This window comes from Mangifera indica, chromosome 7 (genome assembly GCF_011075055.1).
Source record: "Mangifera indica cultivar Alphonso chromosome 7, CATAS_Mindica_2.1, whole genome shotgun sequence".
Classification (NCBI taxonomy): Eukaryota; Viridiplantae; Streptophyta; class Magnoliopsida; order Sapindales; family Anacardiaceae; genus Mangifera; species Mangifera indica.
Window position 1 is genome coordinate 9,902,661 of NC_058143.1, and position 18,491 is coordinate 9,921,151.

An 18,491-nucleotide genomic window follows, 5' to 3' on the forward strand; every position below is an offset into this window, starting at 1 on the left:
TCATGCTGTGGACCTTCGAATCTTGGTTGGTTGGCTCGGCTCACTCTATAATAACCGTAAGCACGACCTAACCCATCAGCACAACAGGTTGCACCAGTGCCAAATGCCTAATCCTACACGGCCAGCTGTAACCTCTAATACTTAACGTTGGCTTTGGGTTTCAATTACAAGTATAATGTTATGTCAATCAATTTTTTTTATGTTTTAACCAATGTTTTTTAAATTAGATTGTCTGTTAAATTATAAATCAATTTATAATTCAGTCTAATTTCACTATCAGATTCAGTTTATATATAAATATTGACTTATTTGAAATTCGATTAAATTTAATAAATTTGTTAAATCAAAAAAAAAAAACTATTTAAAACCAATAAAATTAGGTTTATATAATACTATACAATTTTTTTCTTATTAAAATTAAAAGAGTTACAATTTGTAAAATTTTAATTAAATTAATTATAAAATTTTTAATTGGTTTTTTTCTTCATTTATATAATAAAATGTTAATTCTTTAATTAATATATTTAAAATTATGTTTTATATATATTATATTTAAAAAATATGATAAATGTTTGATATTATTTAAGAAATACATAATAATTTTGTAATAAGTTAAACCAGTCAAATCATAAATCAGTGAGATAATCAATTCGATCATTAATCCAATTTTAAAAACATTAGTTTTAACATTTATTTTTCATGGCTTTTGTAACAAGGTTTGACTCCTAAGGTGTAAGGTTTTCACCGGAGAAGTGATAGATGATGATCTTGAAGGGCTTAGGAATTCTATAATTACAGATTTACAACTTTCGTGATTCATAGAACCTTAGGGGGCACTTAGATTTATCATGTTTCTCTTTCCTTTCCTGGTTCTTTTCGTACAAAAGTAATAATAATAAACAATAATATAAATAAATAAGCAATACAGATTCTATCTCAGCTGATCTCCTTCTGATTCAACCACAAAAACAACACAGTATCTTTCAAACTTGTCATTTTTTCAAAATTCAGAAAAAAATCTATATAATATTTGCTGATTGCGTATACCAAAAGCACTTCTGGTTCTGTTAATCAAATGAATTATGTTGTAAATAAACCTCTGTTCATCTCCACCAAACCCATTTCCGTGACACATGGAAACCAATGATAATTCCCCTAATAAGGTACACTCGTTTCCTTTTCTTCAATAACCTGCAATTTTTCTGGAAATTTTAGATTTCTTTGACGCTTTTGAGGTTTCTGGGTTTTGTTCGCATCTGGGTGCTGAAAATGTTAGGCATGATGAGAAATTTGAGTTTGAGTGAAAGATTTTATGATCTTTCAAAGTGAAAGTAAAAGAAATTTTCAATCAATTAGTATCATGAATTGGATTTTATGTTAATTTGTTGTTTATGTTTATGTAAAAGGAGAAATTAAGATTAGTGGAGAATTACCTAACACTAATCTTTTATTTTGTGAAGGGATTTTGTGGAACAATCTAATTGATAAGAATTGTCACTATTATCAAATATAGTTGAAGACATGATGTGGACTGAACTAATTGAATAAGAAGATGAAGATAAAGAGCACACAGAGAAAGGAAATCTATAATCACCGAGAAGGAAAGGACATAGAACAGATAGGGAGAGGAACAAAGAAACTCATTTTATTGTATTTCTTTCCTTTCTTTCATCTATATACTCAGCAAGCCTTATATAGTGGCATGCAAAATTCATTTTATGTTCACCCATTTATTTACGTAAAAGCCAGTTCCAAACTGTATCAAATCTCCCTTCTTCAAGCTTCCTTGTCCTCAAGGAAGAGTTCCAAGAGGTGAAGTCTCTTTGAGCCATCATGCAGGTTTCTCCAAGTAAATGAGGATATTATCTTCAACATAATTGCCAAAAATCCAACATCCCATTAGAACAACAAAATGGTAGCACAAGGCAACATTAACCATGTGACCAACAATTTCTTTCCACATAAGACCCTTTGATGGCTTCTTAGATGTATAGGGAATTGTTGCTTGAATCTCAAACACCATATTATGACTTGCATATGCAGAAACCTTATCTCCCAAGGCACCAGTGGAGTTAAACAATGCTTTCCCAAATGACTTAGCCTTGTAAGAATATTCCACGTTTGGTTGAGCAACGTTCTTAACTGGTGCAACCCACTTTAGTGTAGGAATTACACTAACAAGAACAATAGGTGTTCTTCCTCTTTTTCATATTGTTGTCCAGCACTTCCCATTTCCTCTGCTTGGCATGTGTCATCATCATTCTCTGCTTCTTGACATGCTTTACCATCAATCTCTTCACTTACTACAGAAGGAAACAGCATATCCTGATTGTCTTCTACCACTTTACCAATGGGTTGAATTCCCCCATTTCCACCATGTACAACTTCTAGGTCCAAAACTGCGGATTCAAAAACAACAACATTGCCCATTGGCATGTTAGTGGAACTCACTACAACTCTATTTCTGCTAATTTCCACATCAGCACCTTGACATACAGTTTCCACATAACAGCTTGCACTGCTAATGGCAGATCCAATAAGAACCTTAGATTTAGAAACATCACCTGGAGGTGTTTGTGCACAACTCACAGCGGATATGTTTCCAAGTTTAGACCAACCTATCATATTAGCACCTCGAAATGTAAGCAAGTTTCTTCCCTCTTCTTTAGGGCCATTTATACCAAGTTCTACAGCTGCATTGTTAACAATGATTATCTGGTTGTCAACACATTGGGTGCCTCCTTCCCAAACTTTGGATTTCAGGTTGGAGTCATCACTTGTCAAAGTTGTTGCTTTCTCTTTTGACACCATAGTAGCAAATCCAATCACCATTTCTGGTGTCGAGCCATCAGTTCCAAGAAAACCATTCTCAACTTCATTGTCTAACTTTTTATTATTGATAGGAGGAGAATCACAGAATTTTGGGTTTCTCGTTTCTGTTTCCATTTCTGTTTCTACAGGTGGAAAATTTTCACCAATTGTAGAAGTTCCTAACTCAATAGTAGGAGGTTTGGTTGTTGTCTCACTAAGAATGACAGGAACACCAGGAAGGACTCCGTTAGCAATCTCATAAGTATCATTCAGTTTGACTGTGGTTGTTTCTTGATTGTCACAACACAAGTCATCAATAATAGTCTCCTCCTAAGCATGTTGTATTTCATCTATGGCAAGATCACTAACAACTAGCGATTCCAAGTAAGCATCAACCACAGGACCAAAAGCTGTTTCTAGGCTAAGTTTGCCTAAAGGATCAGCCACAGGAATCTCAACGACTTCCAACAGTTTATTCTCCTGATGTGCACCCCCCTCAATAGCCATAACTACCAAATCTAGGATCTTCTCCCTTTCATCGTTATCATTAATAGTGAACTCAACAATTGAATTAGAATCAGAACAGAGAGCTGTTTGAACAGGATCATCAAAAATGACATCTATTTGTTCATAAATTTCAGCAACTAGTTTTGATTCCGCTAGGTCAAATTTTTGTTCAGAAATTTCAATAGGTGGCAGATTCAAACCTCTAATTAATTTGTTGATCTTGTCAAAGGATTCCATTAGCAACCTATGAGAAGTGTCAAAGGACTCCATTAGCAACTTATTGAAACGCATCTTCGATTCTTGCAATGCTTCCCGCAGATACTGTAACATTTCCTGCTCAAACCCTTGGTCTTTTTCTTTGGCCATGATGGAGGATCATCTCTCTGAAGGGGGAATTGATTTGGCCTGAAACTGGTTTTTTAGTAAATAAATAGGTGAACATAAAATAGCCTAGAAACGATATCATATTATTTGATATAAAATGTATGTTGCACACCACTATATAAGGCTTGTTGAGTGTATAGATGAAATAAAGGGAAAAAAATACAATAAAACATGTTTCTCTGTTCCTCTCCCTATCTGTTCTATGTCCTTACCTTCTCCTTGATTCTAGATTTCCTTTCTCTGTGTGCTTTTTATCTTCATCTTCTTATTCAATTAGTTTAGTCCACATCAAGACAATTGTTTGTGCAACAGTATAATTACTTAATTAGTAACAACTTCAGAAGACTAATCCTCAAGAAAAGGTATGATTAGTTGTAGAAGAAAGCAAGTAACTGGATCAGTTTGGTATCTTAAAAAAATTACTTATAGGCTTTTCCAAGTCCCTTGACCTGTGCAACTGTTGAATAGGATATAAACATTTTGGTGTGCCTTTTGTTCTTTTGAATCTAAGCTTGTCTCTGTATTATTTTATTCATTTTTTAGAAATGTATAGTTTTATGACATATGTCATTTACTATTGCACTTGCATATTTCTCTCCCACGGTATTCGCAAGGTCCTTTCGGACACATATCTTTCCTTCAAAGCCATTAGGGACGGATGGTACCTCATTGTGAACTTTAAGCATGACTCTTATGTTGTCTCTAGATGTTCTTCTGTTTTGGCTGCTTATTTGCATTTTATAGTTGACATGGTAGCCTGAGATTTTATATTCTTCTTAGAGCATGCAGTTTATAAGCGTCTAGTTATGCTGGAGTCATGTTCTTTTTTTACTTCTAGTTGTGAATAGATGTTACGTGAGCAAGTAGTACGTGATTTGTATCTAATCATTTAGACATTTCTGCCTCCTTATGCCACTATTTTTTTCATCTGTATCTCTATGTATTAAGAAATATTTTCTCAATGCAAATTTACTTTTAATTATTGAAGATGATAATTGCGAAGTCCAAACCCCTACTTTTCAATTATTACTAGGCTTCTGCTTTTCCCCCCTTTTTTAGATTAGTTATTTGTGCAATTTGAAATTTGTTATAAGAATGACAACATAAGCAGGACTTATTCTTTTTCTATGCTTCTTCCCTTTTTAGTGCTCAATTGATTACTTTTACAATATGTGCAAACAAGCAAGACTTATTGTAAGTTTTCTTTATGGTTATTAGCTTTGTTAGTTTACAAATTCATTTTAACAATATCCAAAACTATAAAGAATGTCTTACATCTAATTGAATAACATCAACAGTGACTAAATGAGACAATATGCACAAGTAGAAAGAATGCCTTAGACCTCCTTGAATAACATCAACAATGGAATTTGAGATGATATGAAATGTTATATATTTGTTTTTTGAATTTTTTGCAATCACTCTGTGCTTATGTATAATTAGGATGCACAATAGATTTATAATTCAGAAATTCCATTTTATAGGGAAGGCACAGGATAAGACATTGTAAATATGGACTGTAAATCTAGGGCTCCCATTCTCCTAGAATTAATAGGTTCCATTTGGGGAATTCTGTATGAGAATTGTTCTCTATTTTCAGTTTGTTTAATATTGTTGTCCCAAAGCCTTGGTTTTGTTGCAAGATTTTGTGGACATTTTTCCCTTTTTGATAAACCTATTCATGAGTGAAATGTAGTGAATAATAATTTATAAATTTAGCTAATGATATTTAATTAGAAGTTTGTGGACCAAGTTCGTGCTTTACAAGTGTGTGTAGAGTCATTCCGGACAGTTACCGGGTAGTCGAAGTCCTCTCTTAATGAGTTCTACCACAAAGTTCTTGGACAGAAATAAAACAAAATTATATAAACCAAATTGGTGACTTAGATTAAAGTCAGTGTAATTTTGTATCTCTTTCCATACTGCATAATTTAAGGATTACTTTTCTAATATAATTTATATATGTCATCTACTCAACTATATTACTTAAAATCTGGTCAGATCTTTCCAATTTTAATTCCTGGACAACCCCAAAAAGCCTATTATTTTTTACATGAACTTATAGCCTAAGTTTCCAAAGTCTTTCAATTTTAGTTTTTCATTTCACCATTCAGTGCACCACTCTGCTTTGATGAACGTCTGACAAGGAATTATCATTCTGTTATAGGACTTTTACAAGATTTTAGAAGTTGATTATGATGCAACTGATGAGAAGATCAGGTTAAATTACCGAAGACTTGCACTGGTTAGTGGCACTTTTTCATCTTTCTCTGTCTTCTTATCCCCTTCCTCTTCTAGTTAGCTCTTTGGATTTGGGGAACTCCTACACTTTTATATTTTAATGGTCCTTTCTTTGGATGCAATGGAGTTGACCGGATGTTTTCATTATTATTTTTTTTCCCATTTGTAGAAGTGGCATCCTGATAAGCACAATGGTGATAGTACTGTTACTGCAAAATTCCAAGAGATAAATGAAGCCTACAAAGGTAATTCAAGAGAAAACACAACATTCTGCATTTTTCTTGGCGTGTAATCCCCTGTTGCCTTCCAATGTCTCAATGATCAATCCTAGGAATTTAGTTTGTGGAAACTGTCTTTACTCAGAGCATCTTCAAAGGCATGACATACTAAACAATGAAATTTGAAAGAATTGAAGGGAAAACAATTTTTTCAAGTGTTTTTGAACATCATAAAATAATTTTCTTCTGAAATGAAAGGTATCTGCAAATGATGGTGCATGGTGCTTCAGACTTAGATGTATCCACTATGAATGTTAAACTACTAAAGACTCTGCTGCTTCTCTGTAGAAGCATACTCTGCGTCCTTGACTGGAGTTCTTTCTTCAATTGGGTATTTAATTGTGCATGTTGATGTTTTTTGCTCATATGATTTGATATATTTTTAAATTTATTCTGCTGCAGTGTTGAGTGATCCTGCCAAACGCCTTGAATATGATTTCACTGGGATTTATGAGATTGATAAGTATACTTTGCGGGTATAACTTCTTTAATAACTTTTTCTTTGTTTTTTTAAATATAGAACTTATATAATCCCATTGGGTCTGTTATTGTCAACTTATGATTCTTCAGCTGTTTATAATTCCTCAAGAACAATTAGCTGTATCTTTGTATTGATTATCTGTGACATTTTCCATTGCGATGCAGGAATATCTTGCCAGATTTAAAGGAATGATTCTTACCTGCAATGGGCTTGGCATTAGTCAACCATCTATATGGTAATTCTTTTGCAATTACGTTACTTACCTGGTTAAAATAGCTATGATATTCTTGTTGAATTGCTACTACCGAAAATTTTGTGAGATCATGTACAGAAGTCTTAGTTTTGGTGATTAGCATGAAGATTGATCAACTCAGACCTTTAATAGCCTGTCAAAGTGACTCACAATTTTGGTTAAATTGTATTACCATTTAAATGTGTGCAATTCTTTTTCTTTCTGCGATTTTTCAAGCATGTGATCTTTAAAGAAGAAAAAAAGATTATAGAAAGTTTGTCGGAATTAAGGAATGAAAAGTTTAAAACACTGTATAACATTTTAGTTGGCCTGAAACTTTTACCAAGAGTGGTCTTCTTTTCCATTGTTGGTAGATTCAAGGGCTTAATCATTTACCTAAATAAGAATCCATTATCTTCAAAACTTTTATAATGTAACAATGGTATGACCTTTAGCTAGAGAGAATAAAGGATAGACAAAATAGAATATTAGAGACAAAACACATACATTTATTGCTGTGACATTGTGCCAAGATGTGTTTTTTGAATGTAAAATAGGATTCCATGTTAGCTTTGATTGTAGGAATACAATGTATTGTTGTCTAATTGTCACGAACTTGTTTTGAAACTTTTGTAAAATAGTTGTTGTTCAACTTGCCCCTATATGTATAAATGAATTAATTGATTATGAGAGTATAAAGATACATCATACATTCTATATCTTACACAAGTTATGACATGTCTTTCAAATCAGCCATTTATGGACTTTTAACAAATGAAATTATGCCTAATCAAAACTAGTGTGTAGTCTTAACCATTTAGGTGTTGCTGTATACACATGAGAAGATATGGCATTGCATACTTTTGGAAATTATAATCACAATGTGGCTTATGTGGGTACAGTGCATTAAATAAGTGGAGATATCTAATTACAATATGATGCACTACATAAGCCCATAGACTGGAGATATCTGATTTTAATATTGGATCCACCATATAATCCTATAAACTAGAAATGTCTAATTTTATTATGGTACACATGTTTTTTTTCTCCTAGAATTAAAAAGAATTTCATATAAAGTAGTTTTGATATTTTTAGAATCACTCTGTGTGCCCCCCCAGCACTGTTTGCCATGTTTTAGCCTTTTTTCCATAACTAAACTAGGACTTTCCGACTTTTACTCATTTTTTTATTAAAAAACATTCTTTGGCTTGTATAGTATGCTAGTGTCATTCAAATATTGTGGTGATCTGGTGATAAATTTACTCTACCTAGAAGTTTGATTTGATTTAAGATCAATTACTGGAAAATTCCTGCCTAAAGTGATAGCCTTACCAATATCTGAAGTACATTTTTCCTGCAACTTTTCTGTGCACTTTTCCTTTGGCTCGTCATATTTAAATTCTTGTTGTCAAAGATGAATTATAGAAGATATAAGATTATAACAGATAGTCTCAAAAAAGAAGTATAGAAGGCTTAGTATCATAAATGATAGCCTCAAAAAAGTATACGGGTTGATGTGCCTCTGAGTGATTTGGCAAATTTCAAAGGATGGGAAAGCTTCATAATATTCTTCAGTTAATGTGCTTTTTATATTTTGAATGAACTTTGGACTGACTTGGAGAAATTTAAAGTCATTAAGAAATTATATATGTCAATACTTTTGACAAATTTGCTTATAAAATGGAAAAGGAGCTTATGAGTGATACAGCAACTTCTTTTAGATGGCTAACACAAGCCCAGGAAGATGTAGTCTAAATTTAATTGTTATATGTGAATGTTTATAATTCTGCCAATAGTATTCCTTTCAGCACTGAGGTTATCTGAACTGGCAACTTAGTTTATCACCAAATGTGACATAAAGCAAGGATCATAGGAGATTTGCTGACTCTCGTGATTTGTAATGGCATTAACAACTTTATGTATTGTTGCAGGACGCCACAACTGAAAGAAACCAATGACTTTGCAGATAAATAAGATCTGTTCATTACAATGTTGGTGAGATAGACCTCTTAAACTTGCTCTTGTCGACTCAGATCTCTGCAATTGAAAATTTCCAATTCGCATGAATTTCAGAATTACTGTGTGAATTGAAGGAGTAGATTGTATGGAATTGCCAAGGCAGCTGCAGATGGGCCTGAGTATGTTTGTACTGTTACATTTTATACAGTATCAATCCATATCAGTAATTAGGAAATAATTCTTTCGAGAAGAAAGCTCATTTTATGTGGCTCTGAGATATATTGAGATGTGAATATGTGAAAGATACGATTTACCCATTCGATTCAATTCAATCATCTATCATCTGTCGACTAATCTTAAAAGTTCTTGCTTCTTGTTGGTTCAATTCAGCAGATTTTTACTTTTTGCCTTAGAAATTGTTTTAAGTGGCAAATTCCCAGTTATATGACAGCAACTCATTATAATGACAGTAGCAGTTGATGCTTTGTCAAGAAAGTTGAGCACCATGCATGTAAAAAAAAATGAAATTTTTTGTTCAAATTTCAGGCCGTGCTATGAGTGTTTTATAAGCGATAACTGTACTTGGTTTTATGTAAAGTACCTTCATTTTTATTCTTTATAAGTTATACTGCAACCCCAAAATTTGCATTAAATTATATAAAATTAATTAATGATTATACTTGATATCGTTTTCAGGTCATAAATTCAAGCAAGCTTTTGAATGGACCTCAAAGGTTTTAAACCACTTTCAACCTTTCAAAAAGTCTAAGCAGTTGGCCCTACAAAATTAATCGTCAAATTAATAATGGATTTTGATTTTACATCACGTGAATGAGTAATCGCTTCAGCATTTATAATGAATATTAATTTAAGTATTAATTATTAATTATTATTATATCATTAAATATTATTTTATTTTTAATTATTATCTAATTAAATAATAATATATTATCATTTATCTCTAAATTAATGAAAATGGTTAGCATGAGGCGTAAAAAGTAGGCACGACCTAATGCAAGCACTATCGAATCATACCAAAGCCTGCATTTATGGTGGGTCATGTTGGGGGTTGCATGCAAAGCCCATACCCTGACCTAACATGGCTGGCTTTGTAAATTATTAAAAGGAAATGCAAAACAAAAAACCAATTGCAATGACTAGGGTTGGATTCGAGCTGAGCTTGAGCTCAGCTCGGTTTATATATAGCCAAGTTCGAATTCGATTCGACTTGTTTTTCATTATTAAAACGACGTCGTTTTGTATCAAAATTTTAAAGTTTAGAGGGGCAAAAAATAGATTCTCTTTTAGTTTATTTTTAATATTATAGAGAAAATAACGATTTTACCCTTACCACCGTTAATTTTAACTATTCATGGGTGAGTGTTTGGTGTTTTCATAGTTAAATAGTGAAAACTTGAGATTGCAGCATACCTTGGATGGGAAATAGTCGTTTGGCCTAAATTTAATTGCATAAGATGGAATAAAATTAGCAGAAAATGGAATAGGAAAAAGTAGACATACAATTACTAATATTTCATTATTTCTTTCATGTTTTCAACAATATTACAACATGTGTAAGCAAATGAGATTAAAAGAAAAATTGAAATTTGATATTAAATTTTGTCAAAACTCACCATATTTAATGTTAAAAATCTTGTGAATGTTATTAAAATATTATCACTCAATATTTTAATACACAACCTAAAGGTCATAAGAAACCTATAGTCTTTGCTAAATATGAATGGGAAGTTAGGACTATTTTAATGAATATTTTTAGATCCTCTAAATAATTCTACTGGTTGATGTTTGAAATTAATTTTTCTACATGTCTAGTTTTATATTGTATGATAAATATTAGTTTTATTTTCAAAGAATATAGATATTATAAAGTTTTTGAACTTATTGCATGTTCAATGGAAGCAAAAAATATTGACAAGATACACCTTTATTGTTTGCTTTATCTATTGTAGTAGATCAAAAGGTAAATTATTTGGAGTAAAAAAATTTGTTAAAAGTTATTAAAAAAAATCTAGAGACATCTTTATTATTAACAACGACAAAAGATATTAGAATTTTTTTAGTTGAAATATATTCAATTTATAAAGTAAAATATGAAAACAATACAAATATATCACAACCGGTTCGCGTTCAAGGACATCTAAATAACTAGTAGATTCAAGCACTTCTTTTAATGAATTTACAAATTTTATAAACAATGATAATTTGTCTAAAATTATAAATGAAAATAATGATATTTTTGCATGGTGAAAAGTACATAAAAAAATTATCAAGTACTTTTCACTATGACACATGATTTATCATCGTTTTTAGATGTTATTGAAACATCAAAATTGACTTTTAGTATATATAAATGTGTATTAGATGATAAGAGATTAACTTTATATCCAAGTGTTATTGAAATTATTATGTGCATAAAAGGGTGGATGATGACAGATTTTAAGTTACAAAACTACGTTGTTGAAGGATATATTTAAAGATTTATAAAAAAGGTAAAAAAATTTTATACTTATAAATTGTGATTTATTTTATTTTATTGACTTAATTTTCTTTATCACGTAACCACAATTTTCCTTAGTTATAATTGAGGGCTTCTTAATAAAATTTCATAATTCTTATCTTTATTTATTTATAAAAAATTTTGAAAATTAATAATTTTAAAAAATTAAAAATTAAATTGTTAGTGGGTAGCTACAAAACACATGGTTTAACCCACCAAAATGTCTATGGAAGGATGACCCACCATGCTATGGGTCAAGCCCCCTTGGCATGGTATGCTGCACTATATTAGACATAGTTTGGTAAATCATGGTAGTGACTTTACAAATCAACATATATTATAATAAATATATATAGTTTTATTGATTGATATAAATTATATTTAATTTAAAGTACATAAAATTTATATATACTAATAATAAGTATTAATTTGTGTATTGATAATTATGTATTATAATCTGATTATATATTGTTTAATTTCTAATTTAAAATAATTTATTCATTTGATAATATATTATTATTGATATATAATTTAATATTTATTATTTATGTATATAATTTTATTAAAAAAAGTGCTTCCAAATTATTTGTACAATCAAGTTCAAGACATCCCACTTTAAACAATCATATTGGAGAAGAAAAAATCTTTGAATACATATCAAGCATGTAAAATTATTTGTATGATAATTTAAATATGTAATATTAAATGTCTTATTTTCTTAAATTGAACAAAAATTATATTTTATTAATTAGTAATATTATATTCACTCATATTTAATATTTTGGTGTCAATAATAATATATTATTTTATAATTAAATATTACTTTATCTTAATTCAAAAGGTCAAATAACTGTTTTCCATTCAAGGCTTGATGAAACAACAAATTCTTATTCTTTAAGTTCTAAAAAATCAAATTCTCATCCATCATAAATTTTCATTAATAAATATTGTTCTTTAAGTTCTAAAAAATCAAATTCTCATCCATCATAAATTTTCATTAATAAATATTGTTTAATTTTCAAGAAATAATCGTTATTCTCTTTTATTGAAATTACAATATGTTAATAATACATTATATAACTATTAAATTATTAATATATTTTTACCATTTTAAAAATTTACATTTAAACATTTAAAAATATCAAAACTTCAACTAACCTTGCAATGTTATGTTTTGATCAATTCTTTTAATGTATAATTATTATTTTTGAAATTACCAAAGGGTATATTTCAAAAAATTCAAAATGCCTCCAAACTTTTTTGAAGTTCTGAAAAAGCCTCTAAAATTTTCTCAACACTCCTAATATTTTCAAAATTTATAAGTTACCCCTAAACATACTTAAAACTCTAACCAACCCTAAAATAGTGTGTTTTATTCAATTTTTTTTAAATGTAACTATTATTTTTTTTTTAACTTTTGAGAGGTATATTAAAAATTTGAAAATGTCAAAAACACCCCAAAATTGTTTTAAATTTCTAAAACCTCTTAAAAAATTTATTAACATCACTAAATTTTTAGAAATTACAATTCATCCATAAGCATAAATATTTTGAAAAGGAAAAATATGATAGAAAAATCTATGTGAAATGTCTTCTTGTCCTTTCACTTAATGGAACTTACTAACGGAAGTGAATAATGAGTGAGAATCTAGTTTTTAAACTTATAATATGAGAATTTGTCATTTCATCAAACCTTATGTGAGATATAATCTTTTTCCAATCACATAGCACATTCACATTGATACTCAATCTGGTACTCGTTATAAGCACATATAACAATATTCTTTATTGATTCGAAGGATGGAATCTTTCTTAATATTTTATTTTTTGTACATGATATCACTAAAAATAAGTCCAACTAAAGTTATCAATTTAGAGGTCAATAAAATTATATGCGCTAACAGTAAATATTAATTATATAACTATATGTTTTTAAATTGTAGATTAAGTAATACTCAATCATATATTAATAATTGTTTTAATTATGAGTGTGTGTAGTTTTGCTTTTTAAGGGGCATTTGGTTTAAGATAATATGAATATTTTATTCGTTTTATATATTAAAATATTTTAATTTTCAATATAGTGATAATAAAATCACAATTTCAAAAAAAATTATTTAATTAATTAATCCAAGGATTGTAAAACTGGACCGGACTGGGCACGAACTGATGCCTCCAGTGGTTTTGCAGTTGAAATAGTTGTTTTCATCAAATATTTGGATGGATGGCGACTGGGCCGGCGGTTGGATTCCGGTTTGCGGTCCAGTCCGGTTTAAAATTAGCTCCGGTCCATAAGTTTATACACTTTAAATTTTAAATTTCTTGAAACAGAACAAAACCAAAGCGCAACGCCGACAACGCAAGGAAGGACTGCAATAATGGCGTGGCGTTTTTAGTCCTTCCTTGCGTTGTCGGCGTTGCTCCAGCCCTTCTGCTACAGGATCTAGTGGTGGGGTTGTGAAGTCCACGCGGTTCAGCGTCTTTTAATTAGACGGTTTGTCTGATTGTGGGATGAAGATGAAGAGAGAAGAGCTGGTGGTGGGTTTGTTGAGGTTTCAGAGCATTTGTGCGACTGTTAATGAAGGACAACCCATTTGACCATACAACCTTTTTTTTTAAGGTACATGCTTGCCTATATATATACATGTGTGTGTGTGTGTGTGTGTGTGTGTAGTATTTACTTACCCTTTTCCCATCATATTGGATCGAGGTTGTTTGGTGTGCGAAAGAGTTTATGCTTATTAAGTGTTTGGTGTACGTCCTGAGTGGAGTGTCTTCATTGAATGTACATATAGAATTGATGGGGTGACTTGGTATCTAAATTCATAGGATTTTATTGCTTTATGTGCAAAGATGTTACCTGTTTGATGAGATTTGTAATGTAGAAATTAAGTTCATTATAGTTGGCTAAATGTTTGAATAGGGATGGGAATTCGAGGAAAATGTGTATCTAATGTTTCTCGCATGCTAGTGCTTCTGTTTTGTTGTTCTTTTGAATCAAAAGACTATGGAAAGCAATACCTGAAGGCGATTTTAAACTTTAAATGACATGGAGAAGGCATATATTGGTGGCCTTTGTTTCAGTTAACAACAAAACGACACAGTTTTGGAGAAGTAATATGTGGCCGAATTTGCTTAGAAACACATGGTTAGATTGTGGGAGATTATGCTTTTTGTGCTTTCAGTGGAAAGTTGGTCTGACTGTCAAAACGATACAGCTAATTCAGTCATAATCAGAGTTTAAAACGGTTTAAGATTTAATCCAATTCTTAAAATCTCGAAATAATCTATAATTTCACATCATAAAATAAATAAATATATTATTGACATGAAACATATTTTACAATGCATAAAACTAGTGCTGACCTCAAACCGAGTTTGTTCGAGCTTAAGTTCAAGCTTGGCTCGAACAAGCTCGGTTGAGCTTGAGCTTGAATTCGAGTTATTCGTCAAATTTTTTAATTAAAAATTTTGATACAAAACGACATTATTTTGATCAATATATATTAAAACGACGTCATTTTAATAACGAAAAATGAATCGAATTAAATTTGAATCTAGTTTGAACTTGACTTTTACGAGTTCGAGTTTGAATCTAGCCCTACACAAAACAAATAGTTTAACATAATAAGCATAATTTAATAGCACAAAATCCTAATTTTTGTCTAGTAATCTTTTAAAAATATTTAATTAAAATAATATATTTTGTTATAATCAATTAAACCTAAAATAATAATTATTTATAAATATTAAATTTATCAAATACAATAATAATATCTTCCTTATTTCCATTTTAAGTTAGCTGACATTGACTTTTGCCAAATACAATTGATTGCATATATATTAGATATTTCAAAAAAAATAATAATTTAATTTTAAACAGTTTCTAGAGTCTCAATGATTAAGATTTTGTGCAACTACAACATAGAAAAATATCTTTTAAATTAATCTTTTTATACAAAATTATATATAGAAATAATTGAGGTGACAAATAAAATAACAATTTCTAAACTTTAAATATATATATATATATAAAATAAAATTATTTATACTTATAACAAATATTAATTTAAATATTCATAATAAATATTATTTTACTATTAAATAAGAAAAATAAATACAAATAATTAACATTAGACGACAACAACAAAAATTAAGAACTGAAAGAAGAAAATATCTTTCCAACAAACTTTGGATAAAACAAAAGTATCATCACAAACCCTGACTGTGTGTTACGCACCAGATCACCCAGGAACGACGGTAATGTTACCGCGCCGGATAAATATGAAAATTAATAACAAGAAAGCAAATTAAGGGATTTGCTCTTTTTATCCAAAAATTAATCTATCATTCTGAAGATGAAGCAATAAATATACGAATTTGATCCAAAAAACTCAAATTCTGCGGCCGATCCTTTCTTCTCACATACCCTTTTGCTTCTTTTTCTGAATAAATCCCAAATCCCTTATTCCCATTCCTTCTCCAAAGCTCTTTATCGTAACTTTTATCTGCAAAATACGCCTCCACGCACTCTATCTCTACCGAATTTTCTTCGTTCTCCTTCTCATCTTCCGCCGCTGCAGCCACCACACGAATCGGTAACCGCTGGTAGTGGCCACGAGTGGTGCCTTCCAGCTCGTCCATGCGGGCGAGGCCGCAGGCGGAGACGCCGTATAGTTCCCCTGTCACGCGGAGGCCGGAGCCGGGGAAGTTGAGGAGGAAAGGAACCTTGTAGGGACCGCAAACGAGGGGGAATTTGTCTACGGTTGTGTAGGTGCCCTTGAAGACAGCGTCTCCGGTTCGCATTAGATCTTGGATCAGGGTGTGGTTGGAGAAACCGCGCTTGAGGGTACCGTAGGTGAAAATGAAGGTAGTTATACAAGGAGTTTGGGCGGTTTCGATTCCCATGGCCATGACCATGAGTGAAGATTTTGACAGAAAAAGAAGAGAGGAGATGTTTGTTACGGAGAAAGTTTGAGATCGAAGGGATTTAAATACGTATGAGGGAGGATTGTTTGTACTTTGCCTGACGCCTCAACCAACGATACTTACTAATATACGCAAAATTACGAACGTCCACCCAAAGTTCCGTGAAATAAAATTTCATCTTCTGAGTTTGAAACAGACAATTTCTTGCCATTTATCAAAGCTAATCATTGATTTAAACTTTAAATATTATGGTTGAGAGATGATAAACCGTTAATTTATCCCTAAAGTTTAAAATTATTACAATAACATCCTCATTGAATTTATGCAAGTTTTCCTTATCTTGTTCAAAAAACTGTCATATTCATCTAATTTCAAAATATAATTATTAACTCTAATAGTTTTAAATTAATGAGGAATATTCTAAAATTTTAAAAACTCTTTTAAACTTTCAAAAAAACTGCTTAAATAACTTTTCTAATATTTTCGAAAATTATAGTTTAACCATAAATACATGATTATATGTCATTGATATTTCTATTCGTAATTGTATTAGTAAAATTTTTTATTATTTTTAATTGAAAGTATTATACATTAGGGTACACAAATTTAATAAAAATTTGTGGATAAAGTATTGTACAGCTTAAAGGGTTTTTAGTTTTTTTTTTTAAATTTATAAAAATTTAACAAATTTTATTGACGAATTTAATAGATGGATATGAAATTAACTTTTTCAAATATGAAAGTTTAAAATATGTTATTTCATTAAACCTTGGGTGGAACATATTAATTTGGCCTATTTATATAGAAGCTTTGTAGCAATTGTCGTTTGTACATATATTTAGGCCAAAGGACTATTTCCCACCCAAAATATGCGCATTTCTCAAGTTTTCCCCCGTTAACTTTAAAAATATCATTTACCCACTCATAGGTTGTTAAAATTAATTAAGTTCATTACTTATATTTTTTCCCCCCTAAACCCTAAAAATTAATAATTTCACCCCAACCCAAGTTTTAGAAAATGGCATTCCCCCTTAGGGTTTTCAATTTTCAAATTCAATTTTTTGGTGTCATTTCTTCCTCTCCAGTGACCTCTAGGTGACAACTCTTCCTCTCTGACATGGTCTGCTTCCGATGGCTCTCTTGGGAGTGGACTTCGACAAAGACGTTTCATTTTCGTCAATAAGCACTCCTAGGAGAGCCATTGGAAGGAGACTGCGTCGGAGAGAAAGAGGCATCACCTGGAGGTCACCGGAGAGGAAGAAAAAGGCGTCGAAAAATTGAATCTGAAAAATTGAAAACCCTAGGGAGGAAAATGCTGCTTTTTAAAGCTTGAGTTAGGAAAATTGTTAGTTTTTAGGGTTTAGGGGGGGAAATTAAATCAAATTTAAGTATATTTTTTATAATACAGATAAAATGACGATTTTACCCTTGAAATCGTTAGTTTTAACCGTTCACAGATGGGTAAATGAGATTTTCAAAGTTAACGGAAGAAATATTGGGAAAACAGCATACCTTGGATGGGAAATAGTCCTTTGGCCATATATTTACTTCAATTTTTAAGGCGTGATCGTTGGGATCATCAAACCTAGAAAATTATAATGAGGGTAAATTATCTTAATGATTAATAGTTAAAACTTAATAATATATGTGATTAAATTAGAATATATAAATAATTATAGTAGTTAAAGAATATTATGATATTATTTTGTTTAAATGTCTTTAGTATATATTTGATTCGGATAATTTTTTATCATAAAAAATAAAATATTATCATGTAGATAGAGTACTTAGAAGAGTATTGAGTATAAATTATTACTATATTTAATAAAAAATAATAGACATAAATAATTATTGTGTTTGGTTAAGATACAATCAAAACATACTAAGATATTGTTTTACTTAAATATCCTAAAGATTACTAGGTATAATTATTCTAAAATATTTTTCATATTACTTGTTATATTAATTAAAAATAAAAGTATTTTTGTCTTAAAAATTTTAATAAATAAGGGTAAAATTATAACAAAATCAAGAGTACATTAGTAACATTTTAATACCTAAAAGGAGCGTCTAGTTAGGGAAAGATAAAGATTACTCTGGTAATTCATTTTTTATTATTTATATTGTTTTATTTGGCTTATAATTAAT

General features: G+C 30.4%; 2 protein-coding genes and 1 long non-coding RNA gene across 5 annotated transcripts; 2 read left to right on the top strand and 1 right to left on the bottom strand.

Moving 5' to 3' along the window:
* Nucleotides 1-821: 821 nt before the first annotated feature.
* Nucleotides 822-9,250, top strand: LOC123221192 (chaperone protein DnaJ). 3 transcript variants are annotated; one of them, XM_044643951.1, is made up of 8 exons: nt 822-1,163; nt 4,849-4,896; nt 5,870-5,947; nt 6,113-6,188; nt 6,624-6,697; nt 6,867-6,937; nt 8,869-8,932; nt 9,011-9,250. In XM_044643951.1, the coding sequence occupies exons 1-7, from the start codon at nt 1,134-1,136 to the stop codon at nt 8,909-8,911; spliced, it is 420 nt and encodes a 139-aa protein (XP_044499886.1). In that variant the 5' UTR covers nt 822-1,133; the 3' UTR covers nt 8,912-8,932; nt 9,011-9,250. The 3 variants fall into 3 exon arrangements, with proteins under 3 accessions (XP_044499886.1, XP_044499885.1, XP_044499887.1); XM_044643950.1 differs by having other exon boundaries at nt 825-1,163; nt 8,869-9,250; XM_044643952.1 differs by lacking the exon at nt 4,849-4,896 and having other exon boundaries at nt 834-1,163; nt 8,869-9,250.
* Nucleotides 9,251-13,760: 4,510 nt separating this feature from the next.
* Nucleotides 13,761-14,384, top strand: LOC123221673. Its single transcript, XR_006503277.1, has 2 exons — nt 13,761-14,034; nt 14,338-14,384. It is a non-coding gene; the product is annotated as an uncharacterized LOC123221673 (long non-coding RNA).
* A 1,207-nt stretch (nt 14,385-15,591) lies between these two features.
* LOC123220423 (putative gamma-glutamylcyclotransferase At3g02910) lies at nt 15,592-16,446 on the bottom strand. The gene has a single exon (XM_044642642.1). It carries the CDS (start codon nt 16,332-16,334, stop codon nt 15,762-15,764), a length of 573 nt encoding a protein of 190 aa, XP_044498577.1. The 5' UTR covers nt 16,335-16,446; the 3' UTR covers nt 15,592-15,761.
* Nucleotides 16,447-18,491: the final 2,045 nt, after the last annotated feature.